The sequence below is a fragment of the Cervus canadensis genome, chromosome 6, assembly GCF_019320065.1.
Source record: "Cervus canadensis isolate Bull #8, Minnesota chromosome 6, ASM1932006v1, whole genome shotgun sequence".
Taxonomy (NCBI): domain Eukaryota; kingdom Metazoa; phylum Chordata; class Mammalia; order Artiodactyla; family Cervidae; genus Cervus; species Cervus canadensis.
Window position 1 is genome coordinate 72,105,455 of NC_057391.1, and position 27,375 is coordinate 72,132,829.

General features: G+C 45.2%; 1 protein-coding gene across 3 annotated transcripts; it reads right to left on the reverse strand.

The window, feature by feature from the left end:
- Positions 1-639: 639 nt before the first annotated feature.
- On the reverse strand, positions 640-25,852 carry MAX (MYC associated factor X). 3 transcript variants are annotated; one of them, XR_006270106.1, is made up of 6 exons: positions 25,596-25,852; positions 24,843-24,869; positions 17,376-17,483; positions 3,403-3,526; positions 2,848-2,932; positions 2,034-2,160 (listed from the first exon to the last, which is right to left on the reverse strand). XR_006270106.1 is itself a non-coding variant. In XM_043472300.1 (5 exons), exons 1-5 carry the CDS (start codon positions 25,629-25,631, stop codon positions 1,973-1,975), a joined length of 483 nt encoding a protein of 160 aa, XP_043328235.1. In that variant the 5' UTR covers positions 25,632-25,847; the 3' UTR covers positions 640-1,972. The 3 variants fall into 3 exon arrangements, 2 of the variants coding, with proteins under 2 accessions (XP_043328235.1, XP_043328236.1); XM_043472300.1 differs by lacking the exon at positions 2,848-2,932 and having other exon boundaries at positions 640-2,160; positions 25,596-25,847; XM_043472301.1 differs by lacking the exons at positions 2,848-2,932; positions 24,843-24,869 and having other exon boundaries at positions 640-2,160; positions 25,596-25,847.
- Between the last annotated feature and the right edge of the window lie 1,523 nt (positions 25,853-27,375).

The following is a 27,375-nucleotide window of genomic DNA, read 5'->3' on the forward strand; positions in this document are numbered from 1 at the left end:
CACTCGAAAGAGTGACAAATCAAAGAACTGATTTGACTCCTCTCCCTCCCTTGGTCTAGGAACAGCAGTATTTCCTGTCAACCAGACAGGAAAACCAAAGCTGAGCTGTATTCTGGCCATAAATCCTTTCTTTCAAAGTCAAACAAGTTCAAGCCAGGGTTGGTCCCTAGCCCGAGGAGAGCTAACTGGATGCTGTTGAAGCCTCTTTGACTCCCAGCCCGTGGCAGCCCTGCTGCCTATTACTATGTTGGAACTCTCTAGAAACTGGAAAGTCCTAGAGAATACCAGTCACCCCTGGACTGGACATGACATTCATTACCAGAAGAAACCCAAACCTACAGCTCTGGGCTACCAGTTCCCCAAGGGTCATCTATTTAGCTATAGCTGGATCCAGAAATGTTGCCCTGGATAACCCCATCCCTGCTGGAACTTTCAAAGCTTCCATCCAATGAGCAAAGTCACCACCACTGGTTTATCCACCCCTGCCCTGCTTGGGCCAGGCTGAGCCCTTAAAACACAGAGGGAACCACTCAGCTATGGTGGCTCCCAGCCTGCGGGCTCCTCTCTCAGGCTGCCACACGGGCCCACTGGCCTCCACCATCTTGGCCTTTGCCAGGGCAAGAAGACACCACCACCAAGAAGGATAAAATAAGTTTTTATTTATAGTTTTATAGTAAAGGGGAAAGCCTTAACTTGCAAGACAATTCTTCAGCAGTATGTACAACATACTTTTTATTTCCATGGAATGGAATCAAACACGGACTGAGACTACAGAGTATACACTAGAAATCAGCAAATGCCGGGAACAGAGTAGGAAAAAGACAAAGAAATGAGGCCTAAACACACAAAACCCTTCACTGGGATCTGCTGACCGCAGCCAGAACCAGGGCTGGATCACATAATGGGGACAGGTTCCAGGACAGTCGGAAGGGGAGGGCGGGTGAGGGTGGGGAGGGGTCCGCACTGGGGTGCGGGTTTAGTAAGAGGTGAACCGCTCTTGGTATTTACATACAAAATCAGTTGGCTCTATTTCTTAGAAATACACACGGAAAGAAAGGAAGATTTGATCATTACTTTATGAATCTGTCGCTTTGCAATACCGACATCATCAGAAATAGGGACAATTCACTCAGGTTCAAATTTCAGCAGCAGGAAATAAATATCAAAACATCATCACTGGCCCTCAATACAAAACCTCTACCCCACCCAATCCTCCCTCCTTGGCCCACCCACCCTCTACCACCCCCTGGCGGCTACCGCTCCACTGCTGCCGTCCCCTCACACCACACAAGCGTCACACGGCCTCCCTAAGGCTAGCTGAGAGAAGCAGGAGTGAAACAGGCCAAGACTCCGCGCTGCAAGTGTGTCCCCACTTCCTTTTATACCACAAACTTCTTCAAGGATCTGGTCTTTCAATAGGAGCGATAAATAGCCTTTTAGCAGGGGGAAAAAAAATCCTTAAAAAGAAGGGGGAATAATTCTGCTTACTCCAAACTGGTCATCTTCTGAAAGTAGAGCAGTCCACAGATTCACAAAGTCTATCAAACAGAGGTGAGGATGGCCCGGAAGGAGAGGCCTGGGTGGGGCAGGAGTCCCCCGGGCACGTGCCCGGCGGGGCTGGAGGAGCTGGTGGGTGGTCAGGACACCATGTGCTCAGAGGTCTGGCCGGCCGTCTGTCCTCCACAGAAAAAGCTGCCAAGTTGGGGTGTTTTGGTTTAAAAATTCCTGGTGGGGACAGGGAATCCCTGAAGGGAAACGTTTAAAAAAAAAACAAAAAAACGTGGAAATGGGGAAGGAGAATGAGAGCTGTTGTCCAAGAGCTTCTACGTAAAAATAAAATTAAAAAAAAAAAGGAGAAAGAGGAAAAAAAAAAGTCTCTTAAATGGTTCTGAGGGTTCTAAAGATGAACTGAAAGGAGGATAAGACGACGGAGGAGACAGACAGTTTTTATTGCTGGCCTGCCCCGCGGAGCTTAGCTGGCCTCCATCCGGAGCTTCTTCCTGCTTTGGGGCTCTTCGGGCTCTGACTCCGAGCTGGAGTCCGAGCCCCCATCGAAGGCAGAGATGGTGCTGCCCTTGGCGTTGGTGTAGAGGCTGCTGTCTGAGGAGGGGTAGTTGGTCTGCAGTTGGGCACTCGACCTCGCCTTCTCCAGTGCACGGACTGAAAGGCAACCAAGCGAGCGGGTTACAGCCTTCTGGAGACTGGGGGAGGAACCGAGTCTCGGGTTGGGGTCCAGCCTGTTCTTCCGAAGGGCATGCTGGCCTCCGAGGCTCAGGGTGGCTCATAAGTAACTCCCTTCTGGTGGCTGGTCCACCTGCACACTTCACTCCCCTTCGCCTTTCCCAGCCAGACACGAGCGCTCAGTGGGTATGGCCAGCCACTCTGCAATGCCACCCAACCCTAAAGAGAAGGCGTGTGCTGTCACCGTCCTGCCATGGAAGCCCAGCACAGAGAGAAGACCACGAGCTCCCTGCGGGACCCAGCAATGCAGTAACAGCGCAGCTGGCCCGGCAATGCCTGGCTCCACAAGGGTGTGAGGGTCACACGTTAGCAGGGAAGGATGACAGAAGGCGTACCAGCCAAAGAAAAGTTTTGGTTTAGCTCTCATGTACAAGATCCACTTGGAAAGACAAGCTGGACACTTGGACGCAAGTCACCAATACACAGAGTACCTGGGCTTTCCAACACGGAGCCCCTACATGCAGGCTGCTCGGCCCGGTAACCAACCCGCTGCCGCCTCCCGCTGCCCATCCCTCGGTTCAGCTCGTCTTGAGCCTGGAAGGTCAACCCATTTATTTTGGTTTAGTTTATTTTATTTGAGATGTTCTAACCCAGACGGTTACTTGCATTTCCTTTTACTTGCATCTTCCATGAGGGAGGAAGAGAAGTGAATTCCCCAGGAACAAAGAACTTGATCAGCTCTCGCTTTCCCCTGTGGTTGTAGGAAAAGGCGGGTGTGAGCGTTGGAGAACAGCATGGGCCTGGCCCATGTGCTGCCCTGAGTGGACTACCGTTGACTCGGGGAGCGCTCACTGTCCCTGAACACCTGAAGTCTCTGGCACTTCCACAGCACACTCCAATCCAAGGACCTCACAGCTCTCTGGAGGCACCCGAGGCCAGCTGTGATCCCTACTACCAGCGAAACACCTGAGCCCCAAGAAGAGGAGAGCGAGTAGGTCAGAAAAAAGTCTCCAGAGGGCTAAGCCTAGACTCCACTGCTCCCTCACCGAAGGCTCAGGTCCTTCCTCAGGATGGCTACACCTGACTACAGGCCCAAGCAGCGACTGCAGCTGCCCAGGAGCATGGCTCCGTCACTGGTTCTGACTCTGCAGGCCCCGGCGCGAGGCCCTGACCTGGCTGGCGCACAGCAGGGCCAGCTGCCCCACGAGCTCCGCTGCTCACCTTGCTGCTCCAGGAGAGCATTCTGCCGCTTGAGGTCATCAATATCTTGCTGGTGTGTGTGGTTTTTCCTTCGCATATACTGGATATACTCTGTGGCTTTGTCTAGGATTTGGGCCCGGGATGCCTGTTGCAATATGAGAAAAAGCAGAGGGGACAAAATAAAGACCTAGTCCATGCAGCGAGGAAACCATTCCTTTCAGCGAGGGCCACACGAGGGGACAGAAGCAGGAGGGGGAAGGGCACGAAGCACTAAGTGCTGTCGAGAATCTTCTTTATGCTGGTCAAGGCACCAGCTGCTTTCCACAGCTTACCTCACTGGCACTCTGACAGAGGTGGTTCCACCAGGAACCCGAGACTCAGAGAAGTTTACCGGTTTATTCAAAATCACCAGCTAAAGGGTGTAGAGCCTGGATTCAAACTCAGGTCTGTCTCAATCCTGAACTTGTTTCCCACACAACCCCTTTGGTTCTTTAGATTGCTTTCAGGTCTTCGACCAGGCTGTTCTGAAAACATTAGAAGACTACTTAACTGAGAGCTAAGGTCACTCACTCTCTGCTGGGCCTGGCTGCAGGCAGCTGGTCCAGAAAGACAAGATCAAGATCTCAGCTGGAGCTGCCTCAGGATGGGGATGGGTACAAAGGTTTTCCTCAAGGTTCGAGATTTCAGACAAGTGCTCAGACTGTTGTTAACTAGTTCCAACTAAGCCATGTGACCGAGTCACTATTTCAACCTCTCTGGCTAAAGAGATGTTTGTGAAAGCTGTCAGAGCTTGGTGTCAACACAGGAAGGACATGAGATTGGGCCATTTCAGGAAGCAACCACACCTTTACCATGGCTGGGGGTAGCCTAAGCACTGCCCTGTCAGAGAAACAAGTTAATGAGCTAATAAAATGGATGTCAGGTTACTTGGCCCCTGGAGGTCAAACGTGTCTGGGAGATTCCCTGCAGGGTTGCAAACACGGCCTGAGTTACTCATGACCAAGCAGTCAACAGACTGAACTGGCAGAATGGTACAAGGCCCACAGAACTGAAGCCCAAGACAAGCTAGTCTAATAAATAGCTGAAGTCAGGCAGTCATGCCACTGAGGCTCCTGAGCAGGAGCAAAGCTTCTTTTTTTTTTTCCATTTATTTTTATTAGTTGGAGGCTAATTACTTTACAATATTGTAGTGGTTTTTGTCATACATTGACATGAATCAACCATGGATTTACATGTGTTCCCCATCCCGATTCCCCCTCCCACCTCCCTCTCCACCCGATCCCTCTGGGTCTTCCCAGTGCACCAGGCCTGAGCACTTGTCTCATGCATCCAACCTGGGCTGGTGATCTGTTTCACCATAGATAATATACATGTTTCGATGCTGTTCTCTCGAAACATCCCACCCTCGCCTTCTCCCACAGAGTCCAAAAGTCTGTTCTGTACATTTGCGTCTCTTTTTCTGTTTTGCATATAGGGTTATCGTTATCATCTTCTTTTTTTTTTTTTATTTTTTATTTTTTTGTCATACATTAATATGAATCAGCCATAGATTTACACGTATTCCCCATCCCGATCCCCCCTCCCACCTCCCTCTCCACCCGATTCCTCTGGGTCTTCCCAGTGCACCAGGCCCGAGCACTTGTCTCATGCATCCCACCTGGGCTGGTGATCTGTATCGTTACCATCTTCTTAAATGGCAAAGAAAACAGCCACACTCGGGCGAGCAAAACAATACCCACTTGTAGTAAACCCTGACAATCTCAACTCACAAACTCCAGCATGGCTGGGTATCAGAGAGGTTTGGAAGGCCTAGGTGTATTCACCAGTTCTCACAAGTACTAGAGTCTCCAGGCTTTCCTCTTATGGCATCCTTAAGGCAATTTCCTCAAAAGGAAACTGTTCATATTCAACCATTTTTATCTGGTGTGAATTATGTGTGGGGCACAGAGCAGACACTGTGGGGAAACAAAATGTATTAGTCATGGCTTCTTTGCCCAGATGCTTACTTACTATCTAGTTGAGGAGATAAACATATCTATATACAGACAAATCACAGGGCAGTACCAGCAAGTGTAACTTGAGTAGTACAGATTACAAAGGCCACGGGAAAGATGGCTTTTGGCCGGGGTGGTCACCTTGTGTGTGTGCCAGAAATTAGCCTTGGCTCTGCACAAACAGGCTCCCATCTGAACCAGTGGGTCAGGGTGGGTGAGACTGAGGCGGAATTTGTGGGAAAGGGTTGCTCTGGGCGAGGAGAACAGCACGGGCAAGGGCAGGAGGGTGGAGACAGGCCCAGGTCTCTGTCTTCAGCTGAGTAAGTCAGCTGATGTAGAAAGAGTGAGGGCACCTACCAATGGGGTGTGGGGGGATGGGGTTACAAGGCCACTTCAGAGGCTGTTTCCCATTTCTGCCAAAGGAGACTTATTAGGGTTAATTACTGGGTGATAAAATGAGGGGGACAAAAGGGCACATATTTAGAAGGGACTAATTAAAATACCCTGCCTCTCTGGCTGCTAGAGAGGGGATTAAAAACACATATAGTAGGATACGTGCCAGGATGGCAGGGTGGGGAGCAGAGTTTAGGAATCCAGCAGATGGGGCCTCTGGAGTCCTGTCCTTAATGTGCTCTGTGACCGCAGACACAGTCTCTCGCGTGGCTATTTCTTATCTGACGAGAAACTCTCTGACCCCACTGAGCCTTCCAAATGCTATGCATTCCATCACTGATCTAATTGCCATGCATATTTACATCACAGCCTCTCTAAATTTGCCTATTTTTTTCTGACTAACTGTTGCTCCCAGAATACAACATTAACCTTATTTAACTCCTCATTTGTATCTAGCACAAGGGAAAAAAGCAAAATCTCTGAACAGGAGAGCACTTGCATATGCTTAGTGATAATTTTTAACAAATGACCACATTGAGTAGCAGCCTGAGTGCTACCACTTTCTTCTTCACACATTCATACATGAAATCACGAGGGGTCCATACATGAAATCACAAAGTGAAATGTGAGCTGTGAGCATAGTGCAACAAAGTAAAGAGAAAGATGCTGTGAGAGATGAAGTCTTTCCACCTCAGGGCAGTTTCTGGATGAAAATACAATTCATAGCTGCACGGCAAACAGGACGCATTGGGATCAAGAGATCTCCACTGAAGGAGAGATTAGAATTAACCCAGCACCCTCTAGAATGCTAACAAGCACCACCCTTCTTCCATACCCACTCCTTGCTAAGCAGAAGTACCCAGGCTACTTCAGGTTGTCCCTGACCCCCCATGAGCATGTCCAAAAACATGGTTCAGTTAACTTTATTTTGCCTTCTCCAGTGTTCTCAACAAGAAGTAAAATCCCACAAGAAAAAAATCTGAAGGACAAATGACAGAATTCCCCCAAATTTACAAGTGCATGAAGTCCAGGGAAGAAAAAGCAAAAGGTTGAAGGCAGAACAGGACAGACTCATTGAAAACCCCCTCTCTACAAACCAAACCCCCAGTTTAACAAACCATATGAGATCGTGTGACCAGCCACAGGGGGGAGGTGTGGGCAGGACCTTGCCTTTATGAGTTTATACTATGAACAGTAAATGTGAAGCCAGCAAGAATCCTGGGCCTTATGGCTTGGACTATGCAGTGGCCCTGGGCTTTCGGTTTCTGTTTTCTAAATGGTGCCCAGTCGCTGAGTTGGCAATCTTCATGTGAGTGTCCCTGAGCAGATAACACTTGGTAGATCAACATATCCACAGATTGACTGTTGGCCTTTGGGTATCCAGGAAGGATCTGAATGAATAATCTTTCCGCTAGTTTTTACAATTAGAAGGCACTAATTCTTACTCTGCCTTTCTCAACAGAAACAGAACCCTTCAATGGTCTGGACACAGTCCCAGCACAGGAGGGCCTGTGGCCGTGGCACCGAAGCGGCACTGGGCCTTCTGGGTAGCTGTGTGAGTTAATGTACAGCAACTGAGGCTTCTCTTTCCCTCTGGGAGCCACATGAAAGGACACTGGACACCCTTGCCAGATGGTGATCCAGAGCCACGGCTGCACACAGCAGTATCAATGATGAGGAAAATGGCAGCAGCTGAGGACTTACACAATGCCAGGCGCCCTCACACGAGCTTCTGATGTGTTCAGTTCAGTTCAGTTGCTCAGTTGTGTCCAACTTTTTGCAACCCCATGGACTGCAGCATGCCAGGCCTCCCTGTCCATCACCAACTCCCGGAGTTGACTCAAACTCATGTTCACTGAGTTGGTGATGCCATCCAACCATCTCATCCTCTTTCGTCCCCTTCTCTTCCTGCCTTCAATCTTTCCCAGCATCAGGGTCTTTTCAAATGAGTCAGTTCTTCGCATCAGGTGGCCAAAGTATTGGAGCTTCAGCTTCAACATCAGTCCTTCCAATGAATATTCAGGATTGATTTCCTTTAGGATGGACTGGTTGGATCTCCTTGCAGTCCAAGGGACTCTCAAGAGTTTTCTCCAACACCACAGTTCAAAAGCACCCATCCTTCGGCCCTCAGCTTTCTCTATAGTCCAACTCTCACATCCATACATGACTACTGGAAAAACCATAGCCTTGACTAGACGGACCTTTGTTGTGTTAGTTCTGATGTGTTAGTTCCCTTATTTTATACATGAAGAAACTGAGGCACAGAGTTGTAACGCCTGATGTTAAATAACCAGTAGGTAATACAGTCAAGATTTGAACCCAGGCCTCTAGGACACCCTAGAGAGGAGACTGTGGAACTAAGGAAGAAGATCAATGAAATTTGGAGAGTCAGAGCAGGAAGACAAGGACTACAAAAGAATCACCCAATTTGTCTATAAGGACATCAATGAAGAACCTGGTGAGGGTGGTTTCCTTGAAGAAGTGAATTTAGGTAAATCATCTTCATATAGGTCAGTAGGTGCAAAAGTGACTTGAAGCTGAAGCAAAGATGAAGACTGGTTTTTAGAATGAGGTTGAAAAAGTAAGAAATGGAAAAAAAAACAAACAAACAGTAGTGTATAATAATAGCAGCATAGAAGGAAGATTGTTTTTTTTTTTCTTTTGAGAGGCAAGTGAAACACAGAGTCTCCTTAGCAGAGAAGCAGCAAATGCAGAGGAAAAGCCAGAGGATGCAAGCTAGCTGGAAGAGAACTGAGTGGACTTGGGCCCCGGCTTAGAGGAGATGCGGGCTCCCCACACTGCTCTGGCTTTACCACCTAAGAGGAGAAACCTAAAATGGACAGAGGAGACAACCCAGCGTGGCTCAGGGGCCCAGTGGGTCCTGCCTCCTCCTGCTCGTCCGCAGCTGCTTGCCTGTTTGCATCTACGCCCAGAGCAGCAAAGAGATGGAGAAAAAGGCCACCCCAGCCTCCAAAGGCACCCACTTGAACAGAACTCTGCTTGGGAACAGAGTATACTCACCTCATGCGCTGCAGCAAGAATCAGCTACGTATTTCACCAGAGGCCCCAAACCCAAGAGTTTGATTCTAATCTGTACCTTTTAAAGGTCCCAAATGATTCTTGGAAGTACTTAACACTGATGTTTAGAATGACATCTACGGTTATTAAATCCCAGTTAAGGTAGTGGCTCTCGAAGTTTTTCATACAGGGCAAGAGTCCCATACATTTCTGGAGCTGTACATCTTTGTGTTTATATATCAGCCCAAGTTGTTTTAGAAAGCAGGTGGTAAAAGGTGAGGAAGAAAAGAGAAGTACTAGACTGTTGACAACAGAAACATCATTGCTGTTCCCTAGGGTCCTAATGCTGATCTGAGAAACAGTCATCTGTGCTGAATTTATCCTTTTTTCCTCCTGTCAAAATCAGACCCTACTGGGCTGATGTAACAGCTGCCCTGTTCTCCTAAGAACCAAAACCCCATATCCTGGGGAATGAAAAACCACTGGCTGACTTACCAGCTGACATGTTTTATTTTGCACTAGTTATTTTAAAGAAAATAAAACCATTATTTTCTGAAACCGGCACAAACTTTTACACATGGTAAAGAAAGGGAGGGCTATGGCAAAGCTGGTATACATTTTCAACTGATTAAGCCATTTTCTGGAAACAAAAATTAAAGCACCCACACAATAAATTTGGGTCTGCAGTAAACTAGCTCATTCCAAAATGGAACCACCATCAGTGCCAACAAGGGAGGCTAGAAGGCTGTGGGGTCAGAACCAGCACAGCCGTGAGGCCCCTCCAAGGCCTCCTGTGCCAGCCCCTCCCAGCCCAGGGACCATGTTCTTGATTACTAGAGGAGGCAAAGGTCTCACACCCCACAAAGGACTGGTTAAAGCTGGGAGCCAGACATCTGTTTAAGGGTCAACACAAGTCACGTTTCAAACCCTGTATTCTTTTATCTTGGGCCCGTGGTAGTTTGAAATGAAGATGTGACACTGTCCCATCAAACTTTGATCATGTAGGACAGGAGCACTGGGCTCCTCCAAAGAGGAAATACAACTAGTAGATAAACATATGGAAAAGGACTTACTCTCACAGGCAACAGACAAAACACAAAATTAACTATCTTTGGCTTACTAAATTAGTCACCCCCTTCAAAAAAAAAAAAATCCATTGATGGTAGAATCGGTACTCTCAAAACAATACCAAAAGACTAATCTTTATAATTTACTTGAAAAAGAAAAGGAAGAACACATGAAAACTACCCTCCTGGAAAGCATTTTGGCAACACACAGCAAAAAATCAGGTGTTCTTACCACTAGACTCAACAACCCAACTTGTAGGAACCTATTTTATGGAAACAGCCACATGCACCAGGATGTGCATCATCACATTATTTGTTAGGTTAAAAAACTGGAGGCACTCCAGTATTCCTGCCTGGAGAATCCCATGGACAGAGGAGCCTGGTGGGCTACAGTCCAGGGGGTCACAAAGAGTCGGACATGACTGAGGGACTTAACTAACTACACAGGGTAGATGAAATAAAGTTTGTGTTCATAATATAAACTTAGCAAACCTAATAGTTGATGTTAATTAAAAATAGACTCTGGAGAGATACTGAAAGAGCAACATTCTTCCTTAAAACAAAATAAAAATATATTAAAAAAAAAAAAACTGGAGGCAACCTAAATGGCCCAAAGAAACATACCCGATGTCTAAATATGAACATTCTATCACTTGGGGAAAGGACATGTTATGTGAAAGCAACAAAATACACCCTTTACCCAAGTGAAGCATGCATACGAAAAGACCAGGAGCATACCATTTTACTCCTGCTTCTGAGACTCCATCAGTAAACACATGGATTGAATAATAGCAGCTTTAGGGAGATAGGAAAAAGGAGCCAGCTTTGTTTGACACCCAGTTGGAGATGTCAAATTTCAGTCATATTAAAATGGGGTGCGGGATGGGGAGAGTGTATCTCTGAACTGCACTGTCCAGTATGACAGCCACTAGCCATGTGTGGCTAATGAGTACTGAAATGTGACTAGTCTGTACTGAGAAATGCTATAAGTATAAAACACACTGGATTATAAAACAGTGCAAGAAAATAATATAAAATCCCATTAGTAATTTTTAATATATAGATTACATATGGAAGTCATACTTATTTTTGTGTTGTGTTACTTGCTCAGTCCTATCTGACTCTTTGTGACCCCATGGACTGTAGACCGCCAGACTCCTCTGTCCATGAAATTGGTGGTATTGGATTCCAGGCCAGAATACTGGAATGGGTCGCCATTCCCTTCTCCAGGGGATCTTCTCAACCTAGGGACTGAACCCGGGTCTCCTGCATTGCAAACAGATTCTTTACTATTTGAGTAACCCAGGAAGCGTAAATAAAACAGACTATTAAAATTAATTTCATCTGCTATTTTTTTACTATGTCAACTAGAAAATTTATTTGTATTTAAACTAAATTATATTTCAAATGTATTTGTGGCTCTCATTGAACTTTCACTGGACACCACTTATCTTAGAATCTTAGAATAAAGCAAAGGTTGTAGTTGTATTATAGGAATGGAAGGGCTGTTCCTCTTCTTCTCATTTTTCCAAAGTTTTTTGCAATTTTATTAGAGGGGAAAAAAGAAAAAGAAATGCTAGAGGGAAGGCCTAGTAACCAATTCCTATCCTTTGAAGTCACTGAGTTTCATGGCTCTATAGTCTTCTCCATGTGGTGAGCCCTCTAGCACTGTGTAGCACAGACTTCCAGAAGGATGGACAAAGTTCTTGCCCTCAGGGAGTGCACCCTTCAGTTAGGTGATAAGACTGTTACACGAAAAAAGAAGACAGAGGAGAGGCCCCATGAAGGTCCACTGGGGTGTCAGGGATGGTGATACCCCAGGGTTCTCAGGGTGCTGAGGCCTTTGATGTGGGCCGTGACAATGGGCAGGTGGAGGCTGACTGGAAGGGGAGGACCAGGCAGGGGGAAACACAGGAAGGCACAAGAGCAGGAAACGAGGGAGCTGGGGAGTCCTTGTAAGTGGGTCTCCTCACTGTGAAATCCCAAAGTCATCTGGGTGGTAAGGCTGGGGTTGAGACCTTGGTGGAAAGAGAGAATTCAGATAAACCTGAGGATGACATTCCTGCACAGAGGAGGGTGTGCACTGCTCCACAGCAAGGGAAGCGGCAGAAAAAGCAGGAGGGCAAGTTGGGAACCTTGTTTAGAGAACATGAATACCAGTCCTTACCTCGATGGGCACTGAAAAACCCTTGGAGGCTTTCGCAGTGCAGAAGTATGAAGAAGTCAAATACAAACTGTACATTTACAGTTACTGAGCCCAGAGCTTAAGGGAGATCTGGGCAACTGTGGACAACAACTTGAGATGTAGAAATTTTAAGAAGAAATGCCCAAGTTGGAGTCCGGTCAGATACTAACCCATGGGTAATGAGGTGAAATGGGCAGGGCTGTGGTTTATGTCTCCCTTAAAAGACAATCCTTTCAGCAGCCCAGATATGATGTAGAAATAGTGCTGCTAAATGAACTGCCTGCCTCAAAGGGTGTCCACCAGAGTGAGCCCCTCCCAATGGAACAAGGCCAGGTGGAGAGGGGGCTTCCTTCAGTTAATAAACACTCACTCTGCTTCCTACTGTGTGCAAGGCTCCAAGGGGAGAAATATGACCAAAGATATTCTCCAGGCCTTCAGTACTTACTATACTGAAGTATGGGGGATGGGTAGACAGCCATTAAGTAACTACACAAACACATGTACAGTTACACCTGGGATAAGTGCCTGGGCCACAGGGCTGAGTGAGTTTAACAGGGATACTGACCTTCAGATATAAGAACTGTTAGGTTTCCTGGTATAAGGGAGCTATTTGATTTCAACATTTACTTGTTAAGGACACTGGGCTTTAATGAAGATGAAACAAATTAGCTCTGTGTTTTGACCTCTTACTTGATGTTCAGTATGTTGTTATTGTTGTTAGGTATAATCCTCTTCCCTAACAAGAGAGCTAGATCCTCAAGAGTAGACACCATGTATTAAACCTCTACGACACTCATACTTAAACACATGAGCACAATCGTGCTGGCTGTGCTGTTTTCGTCAAAGAGCTGAGCAAGCCCACTGTTTCCTCTGGCGCTCACTCCTCAGCTCCGTTCTGGGGACCTACCACGAGCCGAGTCTGTGACAGCAGCTGGCAGAGGCAGTGCCTTCAGAGTCTCACCCAAATAGAAGGGACTCTGACTCACTGCCTAGAGCACTCAATTGTTGAGCAGAAGAAACACTGTTTTTCTTTATTTTCATCTTAGGTTATAATCTCTTTTTAACATAGCTCTATCCAAAATGGAGAAATCCAGAGCACCACTGCCTAAGAGAGCAATGAAGTATGATAAACAGACATTTAGGAAGAGACTTAGAAGATGAGAAATTACTATAAACCACCATTTAGCTACACATGGCAATGCTGAAACGGAACCTTGTATCACTGAAGTCAACCATGCCAAGCAGACACTGTGATTGGAGGTAATCTCTCTGGTGCAGGGGCTGGGGCTAACTTATTGGGGGTGGGGGCAGAGTTAGGGCGCCATGAAAGGCAAACTGACATGCTCACCACCAGGTATACCATTCCCCACCGCCCCACCCTCCCACCCCAGACACATACAACAGGGTGAGCTCAGAGCCAGCAAGCCATTGGGCAACACTCCCTAGGACCCAACTAAGGACCCTTAAAACAAAGAATAATTCTGTTCAAGAAACAGTAGTGTCTTCCTTTGCAAAATGGGGCCACAGTTGTTTTCGCCCTTGTTTCCTTACTCCTGGTGGCTCAGACGGTAAAGTGTCTGCCCGCAATTGCAATGTGGGAGACCTAGGTTTGATTCCTGGGTCAGGAAGATCCCCTGGAGAAGGGAATGGCAACCCACTCCAGTACTCTTGCCTGGAAAATCCCATGGACGGAGAAGCCTGGTAGGCTACAGTCCATGGGGTCACAAAGAGTCAGACACGACTGAGCAACTTCACTTTCACTCACTTTCCTTACTCTGGTTGACTGGCTTATAGTCCTAATTCCATTCTATCTTTCCTGTGGGCTCCAAGTCCAGCTGAAAACCTACGGGAAACAAGACTCAAGCAACGTGAGCTCAAGAGGCCCCTTGCAAACAATGCGATCTATGGCAAAACCCAACTGGATTGTCTGTCAACCATAATCATCTATTTCTCAGAGCAGCAATACAGACCCAGACAAATGTATAAACTTCAGTGACCCTTAACTCTGCACTTCAGTGTTACCTACATATGCTACTTCAGGGAAGAACATTTTAGTAGTAACCCTAGTATGACACACTTCCAGGGGAAGCTCCCAATATGAAGACAAGGCATAAAAATTTAAGGAAATGTCTTTAAAATGTTCTAAAGTTGTTTATCCCTAGGGTGTGGTAGAAAGACTAACTCAGCAATCGGCAGTCCTGAGTCCTAGTCCCTGTCTAGCTATGGACTGGAATCATGATCTTGAGCCTGTTCCCTCATCTCTCATATGTAATAATGGCAGGAGCTAGCAGTAGTAACTTTCCAATTATGACAGTGTAATACTCACCTCAGAGAACTACTGTGCAGACTTCATCTTATATTGCAATACAGATATTAGTTAATACTGACATTTTATTTAAACAAAAGGTGAACATTTTATAGTAAAATATAGGAAACAACGGACAGGGTTTGGGTCTCACATTTAAAGCTGTTTTATTTTTTCGGGGGGTGTTTTTTAGTACAAGTATCCCCCATTCTTGGTTAGGATCCAATTCAATCAGTACTAGTTTCCCTTTAAAAGACAAAAGGCTTAGAACACGAAGGTCAAATAGTCCCAACACTAAGAGAGAAGTCACCTGGAACGTACAGATGCGCACATCAAAGGAGACTGGGGGCCTTCCCTTCAAGAAACTGATCTAAGCACCCCCACAACTCACAGGGCAAAATGATCAGTTCAGGATTATTTACATAATGTCAGAACCTTGACTGCTGCAATCCAAATCAAGAATTAGCCAATTTCCTTTGGTTCTAACACCACTTAAAAAAAAAAAATTGCAACATTTAGTGAACACTCGGAAGTCTGAGGGACTACAGCATTCTGTGAGACTCAATGCAGCACCTGTGAACAGCGTCAGCAGACAAGGAAAACAATAACGATGGTGACACTTAGTGGGAAAGGGCTGGGGTTCAACCAGAGGTAATACACTTCCTTCATTCATGCTCAACACGAACATGTGGACTAGAACACACAGAAGCATCCTGAAATTGGGAAGGAACCTGGTGAACTGCCACTGGTGCTCTGTTCATCTGCTTGAAGAAACCTGGCCCCTTGACCACTCTTCTCCCCTGTTCCTGCTGCTTCTCTGACTTCATCTCCTGCCACTAGCCCTTCACTCACTCCATTCTGGCCACCCCGGCCTGTCTCCTTGAGAGGCCCAGGAATGCTCCCAGGCTTCCACCCCTGGGCTATTCCACTTGCCTCCCCTGGCGTGGAATGCTCATCACCAGACAGATGCATGGTTGAAGTCTGTTACCTTGCCAGTGTGTGTCTTTTTGGTCCGCCCCAATGAAAACTGCAACTCTTCTTTCCTTGTTTAATTTTCTCAATAGCACTTATCTGACATAATACGTATATATATTTAATTATTAGTTCGTTTTCAATCTTTTCCTCACCAGACTAAGAGCTGCTTTCACCTGCTTTGTTCACTGCTGTACTCCTAGTATCTAAGACTGCCTAGCATCCAGCAGATCCCCAGTGTTTGTGAATGGAGTCAGTGAGTAAATGAATGGGTTACAATGAATGACAACTATTTGTAAGGTTTGTAAGGTTACCAAATTCAAACTGTCAACTTCCTTGAAGAAATGAGACAACAGGATTATGGTAATATGATTTTTAAGGACCTAAGGAAGAATGTTATAATAATGTAAAAAAGATTAGGTAAGAAAAAGGTAGAGTTGAGCTCTTAATAACTGATCTCTCCCAAAGTGATCCCAAATTTAAGAATTATCAGACAGCTAGTTATAAATACAGATCTCTAGGCCTGCCTCCAGAAAGACAGACTCAGTAGTGACTCTGAAGGAGGTGGTCTTCAGGCCATTTCTTGGGATATACTGTCCCGGCACCACTCCTGGTTAGATGTGAGACTTAGAAAAAGGTAGCTCTTGTCCATTTATTTCACCAAAGCCGTTTTAGTTGATATCATGGCACATGAATACGTACCTAAATAGTTCAGGTAAGCGCAACAGATAATCCTCTGCACGTGTGCACTCTGACTAAAGGGTGAGCCTCTCTCCCCATCACGCAGATTTCCTCTGGTGCTTTGACAGTGCTATACCCAGGAATGCTGTTATTCCAGGTAAGCACCTGGACCAAGGCCATTAAGTCAAGTCCACACTAAGTAGGCCTAACCCATGGCAAATTCTGGTTTTGCAATACTAGGTATTTACATGGCCTGTTTTATGTTTTTCATAAAGGTCAGACCCATCTCATGCTTCAACCACACAGTCACACCTTAGATAAGCTATACAGCACATGGCTTACCAGTGTGGCAGTATAAATACAATGAAACCATCATGGTATCCAGTTTCATTGGCCCAAGTTTAATTCTGGATAACCAAACAAACCCAAGACTCCTACCACAGAGCTAAATCTGGAGAGCCATTCAAAGCACACCTGAGAGCAATGGTTTTTCTTAACATGGTTGCTTTTTGAAACACTGCATTATTGAACCAACAAAACAACCAGACAGACAGACAAACAAAAAAAAACAGGTCCTCTTCCAAATTTGTCACTCACACCACTGACCAGCTGCAGAGAGCAGCCAGTTATATTGTCAAGGATGGAACTAACTGTGTGCAAACACATATTTTCTCCAAATTTCAAGGATTGACCCTAACCTATAGGCTTTTCAGTCAAAGCTGTGGACTTTGCATTTCAAACGTAGAAACAGTTGGTGCCTACCTCTCCAGGGAAAAAAGTTTCTGGAAGGCCGCCAATGGGGTAGAGGGATGGGGGAAGAAGAGTGGTTCTTTTTCTCTTTCATTTCATGTGAACATGTCTCTTTACTCAAGTTCACATTTAAAATGTTCTTTATATATATGCCTTTGGAATAATAACTACTCTTAGACTGGGAGATCACTGGTGTCCAGATTGGTTTACATACATTCCTGGGAGGTTTCATTTAAAATAAGTACCACTTGGAACCATACGAAAGGAATTCCCATGGAGGTCCAGAGAATCACTGACCTCAGAAATCCTTAGCATTATCCCAAACTACTGTATGCTTCTTGTTATAATAATTTCTTGAATGAGTAATTTATTATATGTAATATTAATTTTAAAAGATAGCTCCTACTGATGTCTTAACAAGCAGCGCCGTTACATCTGACATGGTTTGTTACGGATAAACTAGAGAGTAGGTAAGGTGTGTGATGACTCCCTGAAGAATCAAAGATGAAGGAAACCATGCCACCCAAACATCCCAGACTCCATTTCTTTCTGGAAAGGTGGGCACCCTGCTAAGCCCCACAGTGCGTTCTAAGCTCGTGGTGGCTCATCAGCTTTCTCAATAAACTCACCTTCTCTCCTTGGAGTGATGGGACTGAGTCCCGCAAACTGTGAAAGCTGTCTTTGATGTGGTCCCTACGTTTCCGTTCCAGTGCATTATGATGAGCCCGTTTGTCAGCCTGGAAGAATGGGAAAAACAGCACGTTAGCAGAGTCACTCCTCCTGCAACGCACAGGTGAGTGGGGACAGCCTGGAAGTATATGCTGTCAGCGCAGTCCCAGGTGACTGGACTGGGAAGGATTTGTCGAGGTGGGCAGTTAGGAGTCTCCAGAATTAGGCTCTGCTAAAGGGGGAGAAAGGGGTGAGCAAGGCTTGCGACAGGAACATCCAAAGTAGCTCGATGCATCCAGCTCATGCATAGGTAAAATAAAAGTTATTCATGGGGACAAAGCGTGACTCCTGTAACATCAGTTTTCTCCCACAACTTACTTATGTGACAGAACAGCTGCCAGTCCCACGGCTAGGAGGTGGCCAGGGAAAAGCTGCAGTGGGCCCCTTCCTAAGAGGTGATCACCCCCACTGTAAGAGATTCCCCTTGGTGGGGACCCAGGAAAGGAGTCAGGTCACTGGTACAGTACTTCTTTCATGTGAAAACATCACCATGGGTCTGCTCTGGTCTCCACCGTGCTAAAGGGTACTAGTTTTAAGACCTGCTTGCCAAATCATATATGAGAAACTAAAACCTCTGGAAAACCTAGATGCATCAATCTGAGATCACCATGACAAAGCTGATATAGACGACAACTACATTCTGAGCTCCTTTTTTTTTTTTTAAAGTGCATCCAAGGTGCTATTCTGCCAAGGCCTTCCCTTCACAGGCTGCCAGAAAGGTAGTTCTTAGACAGCAAACCTTCTGACACCCACATACTCTGAATAAATTTCTTCAGGCACCTGTGGCAGGTCATGCTTATTTGGCAGTAGCTAAATACCCACAGACCAAAGAATTTATCCTGTCCTGCTGAGAATCACAAAGAACAATCAGCTGAGAAGGACAGAGACAGTCAACAAATCAGGGATGGCAAAACACACTGGCTTCGGATGGAAGACAGTGCAGGTGAAAGCTGCAAGGGAGCTTCGGCAGACCCCCGTTACAGGGGCAGTCCCTCCAGTGGAGCACAAATGTTGACTTAAGCTAAAGCAGGAACGTCACATCGGCACTTCGGGAATTAGTGGAAATACTGTACTCTGAGAATTTACCCCCAGTACATGAGGTTGCGCTGAGCTAACCTAAAGAGGACATCTGGACATAGGAAGCTCAGGTAGCTTTAACCTACCCAGACACAGAACCTGCAATTTTAAAAATGAAGCAACAGGAGTAAACAACTTGGCTTAGCACAAGAAAGGCTCCAATGAATCTTTGTACTAGACAAGACGTTCAGATAGAAGTCTATAAAGACACGAGTTATGGGAATGAAAGGACTTGAAATTCTAGTATCTAATCCTAAAAGTCTGAGTCATGACAGAGGAAGAAGAGGCTGGGAGCAGTTGTGGTAATTTTAGTCACTTCCTGGTCTCTCAAGCACACCTCACCTACAGCTCTGTTCAACAGGACACATGGTTCCCATCACAGCCACGCTTCTCCATGGCATAGCGCTCGTTTTTAGGGCAGATGCCTGGAACACAGCTAAAGCTCTCCTCATCTTACATCTGGATTCTCTGTAAAAATGAGCGTCTGCTGAACTTCAGTGATAACGTGGAATTCACGGGGAAACTAAGGGAATGACCAGATCACCTGAGCCTAGAAGGTATCATACAGCATTAGAGCAAGAGAACTGCAGGTACCTTCTGTCAGTTATATGAATAGCTTGAAGGAATTAAACATACTTAAGTACCTAGTCCTTTTCTAACTTACCATTCCCTCTAGTCATCTATTGATAAGATAGTTAAGTTGGGCTGGTGGGCTGGTCCTTAGACCTAAAACTTAAGAGGGCTGAGAGATGGCATTTGGCATCTATCTGTCTCCCGTGTGTTTGCTACACACTCCCTAGGATGGTTTATTTACATGCAAATTAATTGCCCAGCTTTGGTATCCAGCAGCAGCCCAAGATACTCCTGTCTACTAAATCACCCTGATTCCTGGCCCTTCTCCCAGCTGTGCACAGAAGCAGTGACACCAGTTACCCACAATCCTTCTTGTTGATACAAATAAAATTCTAATTGTCTGTTTTCTTTCTGGGAGAGCCCTGCAAATCTCAGATGGCTAAAATCAAGTTGGACTTGGTTTCACTCAGGCCTGCACTAGAAGGGTGGAGCTAAGTATAATCTAACACCAAAATCATCCCCACAATGCATTACCCCCTTCCCATTCACTGAGCCCTGAAAGGACTCAAATGGACAAGTCTTTCGGTTAGAGGATTGTAAGTGAACTTGGCTGTGGACCATCAGCAGAAATCTTGGCTTCTCATCTGGGGAGCCGGCCAACTTTGAGAAGTTGGCTCAACAAGGAAAGGCAGCAGTCCACTGCCTGGTAGAAAGCCTGGGCTGGGGCTGTTGTTCTCAAAGCAGTGGATGGAATTTCTGTGGTGGTTCCAGGGCCCATTTAACCAGCAGAAGAGTGGAATCTCAGCCCAATCCCTGCTGCCATGTCCATCCCCAAGCTGCTCCACTTAACCAGAGGCCATTTTAGAGCTCTCTGAGACAATGTCAATAATGTATTTTTTCTTCTTCTCAAGCCTCATTTGAAAGAGCAAGTTAAAAACATGCAGAACTAACATGCCTAATTCCAGGCAACTCTGATTAAATAATACCTCTAGTGGCTTGAAAGACCATATGAAAAACCTTTACACGAGACTGAGAATTCTGTTTGGGAAACAATTTTCAAATGTCTAGCCAGATGAATTCCCCTCCCCTGCAATTCACCCAAATGAAGGGCCAGTTGCCAGGCTTATCACTGCTTTGTTAACTATCTTCACTTGCTGGCAACCCTTTTTGAAAGGGCCAAGATTTCGGAACTGAGAATTAAAAACTGGGTGAAGATTCCCAGTATAAGGCATCTGAGATCCTTCCACAAACTCAAAACTAGTTAAGGGAAAAAAAAGGGGGGGGGGTGGGAAAGGGCCACACAATTGTGTGTCTTGGACAAATAGAGCTCAACTCAGATGAGCCAGCTTTCTCTTACCTATACTGAGGAAGATGTTTGATAATGAAAACAGGTGCTACCAGACAAATTCTAGAAGACAAAAGAGGCATTCTTGGGCTGTATAGCAGGCCCCCAAATACCTCCCCATACCTTCTACAGGAGCAGTGGCCGGATGCTGTCACTCTTTAAGCAAGCTGGATTTGCAGTTTCTGCCAGACAAGCCCTCCTTCAGGGCATCCCAGGCTAACAGAAACACTAAAGGGCCGTGTGATACTGAAAAGTGGCCCACAGATGCTCAACAGGAACTCCAACACCAAATCGATTCCAGCTTTGACATCTCTGCCAAGGTTTTTATTCAGCCTCTCAGTATTATTTCCCCCAAACTTTCCATACTGGCAGCCAGAACACGAGTCTTCACCTACAATTTGTCCATCTCTGACACTAACAAGGACTTGTTATCTTAAGTGTTGTTAAATGTTGAAGGCAAACATTATTTCCTTAGCCAAGAAGTTGCTAAACTGGCAGCAGGTCATTCAAGCTAAGGAAGGCTGTTCAAAACTGAGGGAATTTTTAAAAATTACTTCCTTCCAACTTACTGCATAGAGAATACATCTTCCTTTGAGGCATTACATCAGACAGCAGCATTATTTCCCACAAGTTCTAGGGAGGCAAATCGCATGGGGAAATGAATGTTCCATTATGCAAGGATGCCTAAGGTTCTCCAGAGCAATGCCATCTCTTGCAGATTACCTGACACCTAATTCCATCTATAAGGGGAGTCTTCTCAAATCAATAAAGAAAACTCCCACCATATATGGGATTAAGAGTTGATCTGTAAACATTTACTGCCTTTAAGAAATTTAAGTTATATTTTAGAAGGAAGATTGTGTTGCTTATGATTACTCAATAAGGTATTCTTATTAAACACTAATGCTGGAAATACATAGGCTCAAAATTCTCATCAGAAAAGATCTATTTACTATTTCTGATGGGAAGTAGATAGGATAAATAAAACTGAACTTCTAAGCAACTTAATTCACTTTAATCAACATGAAATCTGCAACATGAAATTATGGGCAGCTTGGATGAGAAACTCACTAAGGTCCTTAATAGGAGATATAAATGGCATCTTCCCAACACCTCTCCAGCTTCAGGCCAACTGCCTGGTATACGTTTTTAATATCCAATACATATGTGTGTTTTCCAGGGTATTCAAAAAATCACTTGGTGCCTTAAAAAACTTGGGAAACATATCATATAAATACGCCATCATTCTATAGCCATTTTCCTTGATCAACGATGTTACTATTACTGGCATCCTGGAAAACGACTTAAATATAAGATCACCCTTCCGTAAGTATTTTTAGGAACCAAACTTGGCATCCACATCACTGTGAACACTCTAAGCCGACACAAAGTACATGTATCATGTAGCACTTTTGCCATGCAACTAATTCAGGGTAAAATACACTAATTTCCTGAGTAAATTTCAATCTCAAAGGTGATCAACCAAGCTCATTCCCCTCTGAATACATTGCAATTCCTAAAAAAACAAAGAGCTCTGAGAGGTTAAAAATATTTCATACCAGAAAGGTCCAGAAACAGAATTGTACAAATCTGTTTCTAACCACCCCCCAGATAGGTATGCTGTAACTGAAACACGTGCAGCTGTCATTAAGAATAAGCTGAAAAAGACCGTGGGTTTCTAACACACTAACCCTAGCCCTATGTTTCTCATATACTTTCATTCCTTCAAAAAAAAAAAAGAAAAAAAGAAAAAAACCCAAACAGAAATAAAACAAGTTATTACCCTGCATGAAATATACCTGCCCAATAAAACTCTTTGAAATGCAACTTTTTTCCTCCAAAGAATAATAAAAATAAGATAATATCAGTGACATTATGAGATATAGTGAATTTACTAATAAAAATTATTGTTTGGGATTACTTCCTTTAACAAATTTTATTGGTCACCGAAGAAGTTGTTTTCCGTTTGCACTCAGGCAACAATAAAAAATACTCGTCAAGTCAGTTTCACTTTCTGTTACTTCAAGCCTCTGTTCTTGCTGAATGAATATCCTACATTTCTTATGTAGTAAAGCCGTAGCTATTATAGTTACATTATAAAACGTGAATGAATTTCTCTTTCTGTATTAGGACCCACAGGACCTTTTCAAAATAACTTCTTAAAAGTTCTTCTGTAGTCCTAAATATTTGGTTGTTCACAGTCCATATCCTTTTCTGAACTAAGGCAAAGCTTAATAGTTTCCCCCCAAGTTAAAAAAATATATTTATCTATACTAAATGTCAGGAGATAGACAGACATAGTCACATCCGGAAAAAAAAAAAATCCTTTTAACCCTATGTATTCACAATAACTGCTTGATATGCTGTAAAATTTGTCTACTGCTGCTTCTCTCTATGCCAGTGTGATTATCTTGCAACAGGTCACATTTAAACTTCTCAGCAAGTAGGTATGTCAAATTAAAAACAAAGGGTCAAACCCACTCCCTCTGCCCACCCTCCAAAATCAAAGGGAAAAGCTTAAGTACTTTAACATCAAACTTAAAATATCTAGACAAAACAATGAGATTAGCACTCTAGGAGAGTGGAAACATTTTAATAATTTAATAAAACAATTTACATCAATAGCCATGTGCATGGATATTTTGAGAAGCAGAAAACTCTCAGGAACTATACACCAAAATTTCATAAAGAAAATTTTTCTCACAGTGGAAAGCTGATATAATTTCAATTTAAATAATAATTCTTCAATGGAAGCCTAAACAACCCCTATTCTCCAATTCTGATCAAGCCCGAGGGCAGATTTTATAACTGGAGACTTGGAGGAAAACAGACCAGATTTCAAACATGAAATTCCATGTTTACATTATTAAGGATAATAGTAGCTGAATAAAAGGAATTCAATTTCCAAATGTATGTAGAGATATTAAGTATCTAACAATACTGAAAATATTCAAAGTATTGTCTTCAAATACTCCAAGGAAAAATAAATTCTTTTTCACTGACTATTTGGAACAACTGCATTGTTGGGTTTTTACGCAAATACCAGCTCTCAACAAGTACACTTTTTCTCAATATCTAACTGCTTTGATAACCTCAGAATTGAGCAGGTACAAGAGGGCTTGCTTTTACTCTGTGATAAATTCTTAGACCAGAGGTCTCTAAGTGGCATCCTTAAAATTCTAACAAGCCCCTAAACAACTTGATTGTCTCACACATCATTTTAAAAATCAGAAAAATAACATAAAAGTCTGGATTTTTAATCTTTCTTCCAAAATAGGAAGATGAGACAACACTTAGCCTGATTCTCACATAACAACCCACTGGACTACAGTGGCTGCCTTTTCAGAAGACGCCTATGTTCTTTAGTCCCCCAGTTCTCACCTCTGCTCTCTACTTCATTCCTGACGATCTCACTGCCTGGATCCTCTGGAAGCATCTAAATTTTGGGGCTCCATTCTATCTACTCCCTACTGCTCCCATCTGTCAAATGTTAGACAGCATAATTTACTTATGTCTCTTCCTCCCTGATTCTGATTTATTTTGTATCTATTCTTTTTTCCTTCCTCTGTTCTATTCATGGAACACCCATAGTACTGTCTCAAGGACATGAGATTAGTGTCTATCTTAAATCCACAGAATCATCTACTGAGAAGATTTATAACAAAACTTCGAGAAATTATTGACAACACTGTATAGTCTCAACCATCACCTCTTAGCAAACCTCTCTCTGCAATGCCACTTTTCTTCAACAATTCTTTTATTGCCTTTATACTGCTCCTTCAACTAAAATACAGTCAGACCACAATAAGCTGCTGAATGTGACACCTTCAGATTCAACCTTTGGCTCCTCTACATTTCCAATGTCTGCATTAGAGTGACACCCGATTGTGTGAGATTCCATAGGTCTACAGCAGTCACATGACTTTTGGTTAAAGGTGATTACTGCATGTGGCTTCAACTTCACACAGCCATGGTTTAGAACCTACTTCTTCCTAAGTCAATCTGACCACTTTTCCCTGAAGTAATACTTCAACTTACTTTAGCATGATGCACTTCTCATTTCCCACTTACATAGTAACAGCTAGAGCCCCCATCTGAAAACTACGGAAGGATTCATTTCCTTGCATACAACTTCTCTCACTCACCTACATTCACGGAAACTCACCACCTGAGAATCCAGAATTATGAGATTCGCAAACCAGCCCCCCACCACCACCTAGATCCCCAGAGCTAGGCCCCACCTCACCTTAGCGGTTAACAGGTGAGTTTACTACAACATTAAAAGTAACAGAACAATCTCTTTTTCTCTCCGACCCCAAAAAGGACTAGAATTGAACGGAAATGAAAATGAAATGGAGAGTAGGAGACGTACCGCAGATTGAAACCTCGGTTGCTCTTCCTGGAATAAGAGAGAAAAAAAAATAGAAAATATAGAAGTTATTTTTACACTTCACATTCAATAATAAGAAAGAAAATGCCGGCGTCAGAGGAAGTGGCGGGTGGGGAGTCAGCCCTACCCCCCCTTCCCCATCCTACGCCCCCATCCCCCCCTAGCGGGATCGGGTAGCTGGACAGGGGGGTCTCGAGCGCCGCCCCTCCTTCCGGGATCCGATCTGGGACAGAAGGGGATCCAGAGCACTGTCTCCTTTCCTCGCACCCAGCTCATGGCATCTGGGCACTCCCAATTCCTCTCCGCCCTCCTTCATTCCCCAGGATCCGCGGGTCACGGGAGCAAGGGGTCGCGCGCGGACGGGGCAGGTCCTAAGCGCAGTCCCCCCTCCCCAGGATCCGCACAATGGGATCCCCGGGGCACCCCGTCCCTGTCCCCCGGATCCTGAACGGGATAGGATGGGAACGGGAGGCCGCAGCACCTTCCTCCACGGGGGAGGTTGGGGTCCCACAGGCCGCGTGTCTCCTCCCCACCTCCAGTCCCAGAAGGCCGCTCCGGCCAAGAGCCCGGAGAGAGCGAGCCGGGAGCGCGACGGAGGGGGGGGTCCCGGCCCAGCGGGGGAAGGGGAAGGAGGCGGCGGCTGCCCGGCCCCCTGCCGCCGTCGCTCTGCTGAGAACCCCGGCCGCTGTCCCCGCCTGACAACCCGCAAGGGAAGGAAGAAGCCCCAGGACTCACGTCGCTCTCCACCTCGATGTCATCGTTATCGCTCATTTCCTACGGCCCAGGGAGCGGCCACTGCAGCGGCGGCGGGGAAGGGGGAGGGGTGGAGGGGAGGGGGAAGTCACCGACAACAACAAGCCGAGTCCCCCCCCACACACACTCACTCACTCACTCACTCACTCGCTCTCTCACTCACACACACACACACAACACGGGCGAGAACCACCTCCTCACTGCAGCACCGGATCAACGGCGGCACGCACGCCCGGTCGGCCCCCTGCCACGTGACCGGGCTCGTCACGCTGGGGCCGCCGAGACTTGTAGTCTTTGTCCCTTTGACTTACGGCCCAACTAACTCCAAAAAAACTACAAATCCCATAAGAAACTGCATACAGTCTTCGCCAGCCCGGCTTGTTGACGGAGCCCAGAGCGCCTGCGTGCCCCGTGGAGGGGGCGGAGAGAGAAGTGGTGCGGTGCTTGCTGGGAGTCGTAGTCCGTAGACCGCGAGTTGTCAGGAGATTTTCCTCCCGAGGCGGCAGAGGTGGCTGCTGGGAAGACAGGACACGTGGAGGGAGCTGGGGCTCCTGGAGCCCGGCACAGGCTGAGCGCCGGGCGCCGGGCCCAGGGGATAGGGTGGAGGCTCTGGAGGAGTAGCCAGCTGCCTAAATAACGCTGCCTCTCCTTGGTGCGACTGGTTTTACTCTGTCTTCTAGATGACTGAGTCGCTCTGCGTTGCGCCCTGGGGCGTGACCCTCCTGCTGGGGGATGCTACAGCAGCGAATTAGGGGGCGCGGCTCCGCATGCCCACGCAGACCCTTGGGATCTGGCTGTGGGGAGTTGTCAATGGCAGGTGTTAAATGATGATACAGGCCTGGCAAAATGACCGACCACCGGCCTCTCTGAGGGATCTCTCCCAGTCAGGAGAATCTAGTGTCCATTCATCCGGGACTGACCATCTTGCTCCTCACTTGAGGATGACCCTTTCAGACACCCGACCCTCAGCAACCGTTTACATGGAAATAAAAGCGCCTTCTAAATTTGTTGTAGAGTAAGAAATTTAAGGAGTGCCCCAGTTGAGTACCATAATTAAGAATTGCAAAAAGTATCAAAATGGGAAACTGATGCAGCTCCCTATCTAGTTAAAATCTTATTTAAATATTGTGGCATGAGGTGTGATCGTATCTATTTCAGCGTAATATTTATTGAACATCCAATGTGTGCCAGCACGGAAATGACATAATGTGTAAGACTGGAACGGACCCTCTCTTTGTGAATTTCACAGTTGTGGAAGCAAAACTGCTGCAATTTTAAGTGTACCTTTACAATAAATCCTTAATTTAAAAACCTTAGAATGTTTAAATTGTCAAAAACAGTTTGGAAATAGGTTTTATATTAAAGCTGTCTTCATTGTATGTTAGGATTATTTTTACTGCAGTGTGGAAAGAAAGATTAAGTGAAAATTCGTTATAGTCTAATGTCATCAATGGAGACAACTGAAAATTAAAATAGAATGGTTACATTACTGCTTTGGAAATAAAAACATACCTAGAGGACTTAAAAAAAAAAAAAGTGTACATTAAGTCTCACAGGAGGAAAAAATAGGAAGAAGAGCAAGACACTTTCAAGCCTAAGACAGTTACCAAAGTACTCTTATGCCTGGTGCCTGAAATGAATGAAATCTTGAGTTTTCCCCTATCAATTACTGAATCTGTAATGAGAACCATTTTATTCCTGACTTTTAAATACAGAAATTTGGAAATATGTCATTTGTTATATATCTCCCCATGTAAGCATA